This window comes from Lithobates pipiens, unplaced genomic scaffold, assembly GCF_037356315.1.
Source record: "Lithobates pipiens isolate NorthernLeopardFrog02 unplaced genomic scaffold, aLitPip1_a1.2 Scaffold_28, whole genome shotgun sequence".
In the NCBI taxonomy this organism is placed as follows: Eukaryota; Metazoa; Chordata; class Amphibia; order Anura; family Ranidae; genus Lithobates; species Lithobates pipiens.
This window is the reverse complement of record NW_027507789.1, coordinates 3,822,989-3,833,748: the sequence shown is the minus strand read 5'-3', so window position 1 is coordinate 3,833,748 and position 10,760 is coordinate 3,822,989. Positions and strand designations below refer to the sequence as shown.

At 44.8% G+C, this 10,760-nt stretch overlaps 1 protein-coding gene across 1 annotated transcript in view; it reads left to right on the top strand.

Annotated features, from left to right (window-relative positions):
- The first annotated feature begins 744 nt into the window (after nucleotides 1-744).
- The window catches only part of PIK3R6 (phosphoinositide-3-kinase regulatory subunit 6), a 51,640-nt gene continuing 41,624 nt past the window's right edge, over nucleotides 745-10,760 (top strand). Inside the window, exons 1-2 of the mRNA XM_077458586.1 lie at nucleotides 745-860; nucleotides 3,493-3,584. Coding sequence (XP_077314712.1) covers nucleotides 788-860; nucleotides 3,493-3,584 — 165 coding nt within the window. The 5' untranslated portion in view covers nucleotides 745-787. The remainder of the gene's footprint in view (nucleotides 861-3,492; nucleotides 3,585-10,760) is intronic.

Here is a 10,760-nt window from a genome sequence, read left to right as displayed (position 1 = left end):
CAGAATGTATAATGAAGGAGGAGGAACTGAAACACATAAAGTTGGGTCAGGGATTATGGAAGGAAGTTCTTGTTGTTGCAGATAAGAAGTCAGGGAGGCTCAGCTGACCGGGATCCACCTCTAGCTATAATGTCAGTTGAGTGGATTGACCCTTTACCCAGTAAAAGACTCACATTTCTATTTGCTCCCACCCATAAAATTAACTTTTCCTTACCAACTTCAAGCGGAGTTCCACCCTAAAGTGGAAGTTACGCTTTAAGCACTCCCCCCTCCCCCACATTTGGCATGGGGGGGGGGGGGAGTGGGTACCTAGTTTTGATAGGTACCCACTCCCACTTGGGTTCGAGCGGAAGTTCTCCTCTCCCTGCAATCTTCTGGGACACATCACAGGTCCTAGGTCAGTGATGGTGAACCTCGGCACCCCAGATATTTTGGAACTACATTTCCCATGAGGCTCAACTACACTGCAGAGTGCAAGAGCATCATGGGAAATGTAGTTCCAAAACATCTGGTGTGCCGAGATTCACCATCACTGTCCTAGAAGGTTGCCCAGCCACTGCGGAGGGGCGCACCCCGGGTGTGGAGCTGCAAGCTGTCACAGCCGGGTGCCCACACTTGTAACGCCGGCGCCGGGGGGGGGAGGCAAGGAAGAGAGCCGAGGGTTAAATATACATTGTATGGTGGGGGTCCATATACTAGAAAGTTTGAAGACCCCCCCCCCCGATTCTGAATGATCACAAGCAACCCTAAATGATATTTCTTCTGCTTTTCAGCAACTGAGGCAGACATGGTCCATCAGAAGGTGCAAGCCATCCTCCGGGGCCTCGATGGCCAGCATGCGGCACTGCACTCTGACCCAGGTATGTTTGGTGGGAGGAAGTTGAAGAAGGATTCCAACCTTCTCCATGTGGGCTCCTTCTCATGTGTGGCTAGGGTTGCCACCTGTACGGGATTCACCCGGACCAGTCCGGGTTTTGAATCACGTGTCCAGGTTTTCAGGCGGACTGAAACCCGGACACATTATTCAGACCGGGGCTGTGGCTCCCCAAGTAACTGAGATAGTCGCACACAAATCTATTGCGGTTCAGGAGCTGCGGGCGGCTGTCTCTGGGGGCAGGTTCGGCATCACTGGGGTGCAGGGTGATGATGTCAGCAAGAGCAATTTGGCCACACCCACGTTTTGCTGCAGCACGCTATGTGCGCTGCATCACTACTCTCCTCGGGGGAACCCAAAGGTGTTCCAGACCCGCTAAAGTGTTTGGGTTTGGCTTGAAGAAAAAGGTGGCAACCCCATGTGTGGCAGTGCTTACTGCCCCGCTGAAAAACAATCCACGGTGGATCCCTTTTTAGAGGTCTGTTGAGAGGTGACTGGAGATAGACCGGACACCTCCTCACCACCTGTTATAACCCTAAAAAGATTGAATCACTACGCTGCAAAGCCGGTCAGATGTGGAGGGGTCCTATTAACTTTCATTAGCTGGGCTCGGCGGCCATACTGCCTGCTGAATGTGATTGGGGGGGGGGGGGCTTCATATTTTGTTTGTGGGAAGGTTGACTCACCCAGTACTGTTACATGCACACATTATGCTTAACCATTTCACCTCCGGAAGGTTTTACCCCCCCATGACCCGGGTATTTTTTGCTATTCAGCACTGCACTACTTTAGCTGGTAATTGCACGGTCCTGCAACAATGTACCCAAATGACATTTCTATTGTTTTTTTTTCACACAAATAGAGCTTTCCTTTGGTGGTATTTGATCACCTCTGTGGGTTTTTTTTTTTTGTTTTTTTTTTGCAATACAAAAAAAATAAAAAATTGAAAACGATATTTTTTTACTTTCTGTTCTAAAACAAAAGAACTCAAAAATCTTCATAAAATTTGGCCAAAAAGTATTCTGCTACATGGCTTTGGTTTAAAAAAAAAAAAAATCACAATAATTGTAAATTGATGATTGGTTTGTGTGATATCATCTACAAACTATAGGATAGATATATGTGTAATATATATATATATATATATATATATATATATATATATATATACACACATACATATACACACACACACATATATTATATATATATATATATATATATATATATATATATATATATATATATATATATATATAATTTTTTTTCTTTTTTTTTTAATTAGAGAGAGATTTTATATATATATATATATATATATATATATATATATATATATATATATATATAAATAATTTTTATTTATTTTTTTAATAAGAGAGATTATATTTTATATATATATACACACACACACATACACACACATATTGTATACTGGAGTTTACACAGCTATAGATGCTATACTGTATCAGCGACTTATAGTGGGACTATGATAGGGTGGTGGGCAGTCTGGCGCTAACTGACACTGGCTGGGAGGGTCAATAAGTGACAGCTGCATGATTCTGGCCAAAATAAGCATTACAAATTTTTTTGCTGAGCATAAAAAGATCACGATTTTCGTAAACGTAAAATCTTTCACATTATAAAAAAAAAAAAAAAAAGAGCTAACTTAGGTTAGTTTTTTTTTTTTTTTTTTTTTTTTAATTTATTACTTTAAAAAAAAAATTGCATTTGAAAGACCACTGCGCAAATACAGTGCGACATAAAATATTGAAACAACCACCATTTTATTCTCTAGGGTGTCTACTAAAAAAAAATATATATATATATATATATATATATATATATATATATATATATATATATATATATATATATATATATATATATATAATGTTTGGGTGTTCCAAGTAATTCTCTAGCAAAAAAAAAAAAAAGATTTTAACTTGAAACCAACAAATGTCAGAAAAAAAGGTTTAGTGTTTAAGCAGTTAAACTTTTTTTCACTTACACACAAAGTCTTTTCCATTGACAAATTGTTACAATGTTTATACTGAAGTTCAACTGATAAAGAATGTTGTGATTCTCAGCAGACTGTCCAGTTTTTTTCTCTTCCTTTCCTTTGAAGGCTTCAGAAGAGCCAATTCTTTGCATAGAAACAGAGAGACATCAATGTAGGTGACTGTGCCGGTACCTGCCGCCCGCGTGTACAGGCGCAAAAATCATTGGAAATCATGGGGAGGGGGGGGGGGGGGAAATGACTTGTAATGCGACGTTGCAGTCCAGAGTGGCAGGACAAGTGTGAAAGGGGCCTAAAGGTTGCATGAAGGTCGTACCTGAATGTTATACAATGCAACAATTGTCCATCATCTCTGGTCAAAGCCAAAGTCGCATCCAAGTTGCGCCCATCCAGATCTGACAAAGTTGCACTCCAAAGTCGGCGCAACTTCAAATCATTTGCTAAACAATTTTATCAGACCGTGCGATCTTTGCATGCGATATTCCTGTGAGGACATCAGATGTGATACTTTCCTTTTATCTAATTCCCAGTGTAAGGTTTTTTTTGGGGGGGGGGGTTGGGATTTCTCCTAAATAACGTCCGTTTTATGCCCTTCCGACAGGAATTCTGAGATGGACCTTACACAAGAGTCTGGACCGGAACCCGTACAGCGGGAATATTATAGTCGGGGTCCTCATTAAGGAGCTGGAGAAGGTAGGAGCTCGTCATTTACAGTATATATTATCCACACACCAGGATTACAGAGGATGAGAACGCACTTCGAGTCTTGGCCACAGCTCTGACGCTTTTCTTTTCCTTGATCTCCAACCTTACATAAAAACAAAAGTCACCGTGCCAATGTCTCCACATTTATGCAAATGCCACGAATTGCTCCCCATCATTTTTTTGTAATATGTTTGTGAAATGTCATCTTCTATGTATTTTCATACGATTGTCAGCTCCATCTACTGGCCATATTGCGGTATTTTCCTAAAATACCACAATCAGGAAAATACTTCATTACGGCCACTAGATGGAGCTGACGACCATAGGAAACACATATAAAATAAAATAAAAATTTGTTTTCTTAAGCTTTTTTCTTTTTTTGGGGGGGGGGGGTTGGTACCGAGGGGAGAGAAGTATTTAGGGAAGGGAAGTTTCATTTATTTCATATGGTGTTTTTTCGGGGGGTCTATTTCCAAAATGTTTTTACAGAAGACTCTCATAACTTTCACCCAGGATTTCCTAACTGAATACAAGGGGAATGTTTTGTGAATCCTGGTTTCCATTTTGGGAAGGGGGATGGGGCAGTGTTGTTGAAATTTTGTTAGATTAGTTTCATTTATTTCATATGGGGTTATTTTCTGTTTTATTTTTATTTTTTTCTTCCTTATTTTGGGGAGTCTATTTACAAATGTTTTTGCAGAAAACCCCCACAATTTTCACGCAGGATTCACACAGTTTCCTAACTAAATACAAAGTGAATGTTTTGTGAATCCTGGTTTCCATTTTGGGATGGGGGGGGGGGGGGGAGTTGTTGAAACATTTTTAGATTAGTTTCATATGGGGTTATTTTGTGTTTTTTTCTTTCTTCCTTATTTTGGTGAGTATATATATATATATATATATATATATATATATATATATATATATATATATATATATATATATATATATATATATAATTTTTTTTTTTTTTTTTAATAAGAATCTCACAATTTTCACCCAGGATTCACACTGTTTTGTGAATCTTTGCTCCCATTTTGGGATGGGGGGGGGGGGGGTTGTTGAGAGGAGAGATGTTTTTAGATTTGTTTAATTTATTTCATATGGGATTATTTGGGGGTGGGGGGGGGTCTTTTTTTGGGGGTCTGTTTACAAATGTTTTTACAGAAGACCCCCGCAACTTTCACTCAGGGTTTACACAGTTTCCTAACTAAAAAGTGAATGTTTTGTAAATCTTGGCTCCCATTTTGGGATGGGGGTGGGGGGGGGTTGAGGGAAGAGATGTTTTTAGATCAGTTTCATTTATTTCATGTGTTGTTTTTTCCTTTTTTTTTTGTTTTGTTTTGTCTATTTACATATATATATATGTTTTTTAAGAAGATTCTCACAACGTTCACCAGGATTTACACAAATACAAAGTGAATGTTTTGTGAATATTTTCTCCCATTTTGGGATGGGGGGTGGGGTGTTGAGAGAGGAGATGTTTTTAGATTAGTATCATTTATTTCACATTATATATATATTGTTTTTATGTTTTTTTGGGATGTATTGTTTTTTTTTTTTTGTCCCACAATTGTCAAAATGTATTGAGAATTTATGAAATTATGAGACATTTATGAAAAATGACCCCATGGCATACAAAAAATACAGGTTGAGTATTTACGTCAGTTTATAGAAATATGCAAACAAAGGGAAATGTAAACAGTTAAAATAATGAATTGTGTATCTTGCTCAATATAAAAACTACAAAAAAAAGGATATAAAACGGATATTACAAAATCGTACTGCGCGGGGTAATAGGGGAAGTAGTCCTTTTTGCGGACAGTGAAAATAATAATAGATAAAATTATAATTTATGCCAGGCAGTGGCGCCGGGGTTTTGATTACATGCCAAGTGTTGCGCTGGGTTTTGAGTGCATGCCAGGCAGTGCGCTGGGTTTTGATTCCATACCAGGCGGTGGCATTGGGTTTTAATTGCATGCCAGGCGGTGCGCTAGATATTGTTTGCATGCCAGGCGGTGCGCTGGAATTTCATTACATGCCAGGCATTGCACTGGGTTTTGTTTGCATGTCAGGCGGTGTGCTGGGTTTTGAGTGCATGCCAGGCAGTGGCGCCAGGTTTTGATTACATGCCAAGTGGTGCGCTGGGTTTTGAGTGCATGCCAGGCGGTGTGCTGGGTTTTGAGTGCATGCCAGGCTGTGCGCTGGGTTTTGAGTGCATGCCAGGCTGTGCGCTGGGTTTTGAGTGCATGCCAGGCGGTTGCGCTGGGTTTTGAGTGCATGCCAGGCGGTGTGCTGGGTTTTGAGTGCATGCCAGGCGGTGCGCTGGGTTTTGAGTGCATGCCAGGCGGTGCGCTGGGTTTTGAGTGCATGCCAGGCGGTGCGCTGGGTTTTGAGTGCATGCCAGGCGGTGCGCTGGGTTTTGAGTGCATGCCAGGCGGTGCGCTGGGTTTTGAGTGCATGCCAGGCGGTGCGCTGGGTTTTGAGTGCATGCCAGGCAGTGCGCTGGGTTTTGAGTGCATGCCAGGCAGTGCGCTGGGTTCTGAGTGCATGTCAGGTGGTGGTGCTGGGATTTGAGTGTATTCCAGGCAGTGCACTGAGTTTTGATTCCATACCAGGCGGTGGCGTTGGGTTTTAATTGCATGCCAGGCGGTGCGCTGGATATTGTTTGCATGCCAGGCGGTGCACTGGAATTTCATTACATGCCAGGCATTGCACTGGGTTTTGAGTGCATGCCAGGCGGTGCGCTGGGTTTTGAGTGCATGCCAGGCGGTGCGCTGGGTTTTGAGTGCATGCCAGGCGGTGCGCTGGGTTTTGAGTGCATGCCAGGCAGTGTGCTGGGTTTTGAGTGCATGCCAGGCGGTGCGCTGGGTTTGAGTGCATGCCAGGCGGTGCGCTGGGTTTTGAGTGCATGCCAGGCGGTGCGCTGGGTTTTGAGTTTTTGTGGGCTGGCGAGCGCTTCCTGAAGGCTCTGGTCAATGCCAGGAAAAGTCTCGGCAGAGCTGAAATTACAGCCCAGTTCACTGAAATATAGGTCAGGTCTTTTGTCGCTAAGAAGGCAGCCAGTGAAAAACAGGAAGAGGGAGAAGCGCGGCCATCCAGGCGCTCTGAATTCCTGAGCGCACTTAACCCCTGACCTGCCATTCAAAATTCGACTTGCGTGAAAGACTTTTTTATTTTTAAATTTCTTCACATTTTTATGTTGCTCATTTTATCAAAAAAGACAAAATTAGGTTCATTTAGAATTCATGTGAGTTTGTTAAAGTTTGCAGTTGCAAAAGGAACATCTTAAAAGCAGAACTCCGGTCATAAAACAATCCAAAGTCCATCCAGGTTTGACCAGTTATTGTCTCTTTTCCGGTGTCACGGGGCTATCATGGTACAGCGGGGAAAAAAATAAGTATTGAACCCGTCACCCAACCGTTCCAACACAGAGGAGCCATTGAAATAACTTTCCAGTCTCAGGGAACCCCGGCTAATTATCATACCTACAACTCATCATACATTAAAGTCACTGTAAAGGTAAAAAAAAAAAAACAAAAAAAAAAAAACAAACATGTCATACTTATCTCCACTGTGCAGCTCGTTTTGCACAGAGTGGCCCCGAACCTCGTCTTCTGCGGTCCCCCGGCGGCTCTCGCGGCTCCTCCCCACATCGGATGACCCCCTCGGAGAAGCGGTTACCTTTACAGGAGCGCTCCTGAGTTCAGCATGCAGGACTCGGCCCCGCCCCTTCTGGCGCTTGCGTCATTGGATTTAACTGACAGCAGCAGGAGCCAATGGCTGTGCTGCTATCAATCTATCCAATCAAGAGCCGAGAACCCCGGGCAGAGAGACAACGCGTCCCCGCCGGGTCAAGATCGAGGGTTCAGGTAGGTAAAATGGGGGGGGGGGGGGGGGGAAGCGGTCACTGACAGGTGTTTTTTCACCTTAATGCATTAAGATGAAAAAAACACGAAGGTTTACAACCCCTTCTTTAATGTGATGGTGAGTGGGAACTTGTGGTCATTGGGAAGAATTACCCCCCACCACCCCTCACCCTTAAAGATAGCTAAAAAGATCTATGGTGTCAGTGGGAACTTATCTGAGAGACAGAAATGACTTATTGCTCAAGGAAGCCCCGAGCAACCTCTGGAAACTTCCATAGTCTTTCATTAGGCAACTGATGACAGCAAGAAAGCAAATACCATCCAGCGTGTTTTTCGGGGGGGGGGGGGGGGGTGGGCAACAAATCCTTCATCAGGGCTACAAAGAGAGGACATTTAGACCCCTTTCACACTGGGGGCGCTTTGCAGGTGCTACAGCGCTAAAAATAGCGCCTGCAAAGCGCCCTGAAAGAGCCGCTGCTGTGTCTGCAGTGTGAAAGCCCCGAGGGATCTCACTCTGGAGCGGTGCGCTGGCAAGACGCTAAAAAAGTCCTGCAAGCCGCATCTTTAGAGCGGTGAAGGAGCGATGTGAACATTGATGGGGCAGTGCGGCTATACCGCCAGCAAAGCTCGGCTGCAGCAGCTCTTTGTGGTGGTTTTAACCCTCTCTCGGCCACAAACGCTAAAACGACAGTAAAGTGGAGCTAAAAAATAGCGCCCTTTTACCGCCAAAGCCACTCCCGCCCCAGTGTGAAAGGGGCCTTAGATTGACACCAATATGTGTAAATCAGCTTCTTGGATTTAATACCTCACTTTATACTTTATATGTATCGTTTCTAATCTTTCTTTGAAGCTCTGATGAATGGGGGGGTGGGGGGGGGGGGCACCTTTACCGCCCCCATGAAACGCATTGTTTGTTCTTTGTTTTTTCCGCTAGTATCAGTTAAATGATCAAAGGCTTTGTACAAGATTTTGATCTCATGCTCTATATTGACCTGACTTTGACAACTGACCTGAGGATTTCAGGATTTGGTTAACCCTCTCCTAGAAGTCCAGCCTGAGCTCGATTGGCCGGGCTTCTCCTATGGGTCACAGAAATGTAACTCGTTTTGCACCCCTGTGACCCGTCTAGTTTTTTCCGACAAACTGAGCGGGATCTGGGAAAGGTAGGGGTTTTAGGGTGGGGGAGTCATAAAGTGGAGATACACTTAGCCCTTGTACACACAATCGGAGATTCCGACGGAATGTGTCCGATCGGAGCATTTTGTCGGATATTCCGACTGTGTGTGGTCTGCATCGGACTGTTTCCAACTTGCCGGAAGTATTTTCCGACAAAATGCTCCGATCGCACATACTCCGATCATGTGTATAGAATTCTGATCGGACAAAGTGCCACGCATGCTCAGATCAAATTCCTACATCAAAGCTATTGGCTACTAGCCTGAACGTAGTCCCATCGTAACGAAATTACGTCATCACGTTCTGAAAGATCGGATTTTCCGACAACTTTGTCTGACCGTGTGTATGCAACAGTTTCGGACAAAATCCAACGGATTTGGTTGTCGGAATCTCTGACCGTGTGTACAAGGGCTTAGAGTTAGGGTTAAAGTTCATAGGTCGAAGGTTAGTTGGGGTTGGGGTTAGGATTTAGGGTTAAGAAATAGGGTGTTAGGGTTTAGGATAGGGTTAGGGGGTTAGGGTTTAGGATAGGGTTAGGGGGTTAGGGGTAGGCATTAGGGTTTCCCCTAGAAGAACAAGGTTAGGACTCAGGGATTGGAATAGGGACCTCCCCCAAAGGTCAGCAGGCATGTGCCCCAGAAGTCAAAGGTCAGACTGATCCACCCCCACCAAAGTATTCCGCCTACCCCAACTAAGTCTGGGCTTGAACAAGTGCCTGGACTGATGCCTGTCTTGGCCTCTTAGCGAGCCGCTGAGAGACTGAGTCGGCCGATCCCCGCCCCCTCCAGAGCTCAATGCTCCAATGAGCGTGGAGGAGCAGAGAGAAGAGCTGCTGATTGACAGTCAGCAGCTCTCCTCTCGGGGATCTGTGAGAACCGAGCCATCGGTGATGTTCAATCGCTGAGCTTCTCAGTGTAGAGACACCAGGGGCCAGATGCGGCCCCGTGCTGCATCCACCTATGTAAGTATAAAAGGGGAACCCCCCCATACTTCTCTTTTAAGGGCCCCTGTTTTGTGGAGAGCCATCAGGCTCTATGCATGACTTGGTTCTTATTCTCATCCAGTGTCTCGCCTACAACTGTTCTTAGACATCCGAATGTAGACTCCGCCTCCGGCTCCGCTTCCTCTTGGAGCACCCGGCCCTCCCCCATGTTAGTATCAGGATTGGGGAGCAGGAAAACGCTGAGATAACCTCATACAGGCACACCTCCCAACTTATTGAGATGGGAATGAGGGACGCCTATCAGCAAAAGTATGCAGGCATAGGACACACCCCCTTGCCACGCCCCCTTAAAGGAGAATTGTACAAAAAAAATAAAACAAGATTGGTTAAACCCACAACTGCTTTTTTACCACGACTATTACTTTATATTGGCTTTTGTAAAGGCAGCAATTTATAAATCAGTTGAAAGGTTTAGCTCTGGAAAACACTTTGATAGATTAAAAAGTGCATTTTATATACATCTATATAGATCAGACCAACATGAGGGACAGATGAGTAGGCATGAGGGGCAGATGAGGAGGAATGAGGGGCAGGTGAGGAGGAATGAGGGACGGATGAGGAGGAATGAGGGGCAGGTGAGGAGGAATGAGGGGCAGGTGAGGAGGAATGAGGGGCAGGTGAGGAGGAATGAGGGGCAGGTGAGGAGGCATGAGGGGCAGGTGAGGAGGCATGAGGGACAGATGAGGAGGCATGAGGGACAGATGAGGAGGCATGAGGGACAGATGAGGAGGCATGAGGGACAGATGAGGAGGCATGAGGGACAGATGAGGAGGCATGAGGGGCAGATGAGGAGGAATGAGGGACGGATGAGGAGGAATGAGGGGCAGGTGAGGAGGAATGAGGGGCAGGTGAGGAGGAATGAGGGGCAGGTGAGGAGGCATGAGGGACAGGTGAGGAGGCATGAGGGACAGATGAGGAGGCATGAGGGACAGATGAGGAGGCATGAGGGACAGATGAGGAGGCATGAGGGACAGATGAGGAGGCATGAGGGACAGATGAGGAGGCATGAGGGACAGATGAGGAAGAATGAGGGACAGATGAGGAAGAATGAGGGACAGATGAGGAAGAATGAGGGACAGATGAGGAAGAATGAGGGACAGATGAGGAAGAATGAGG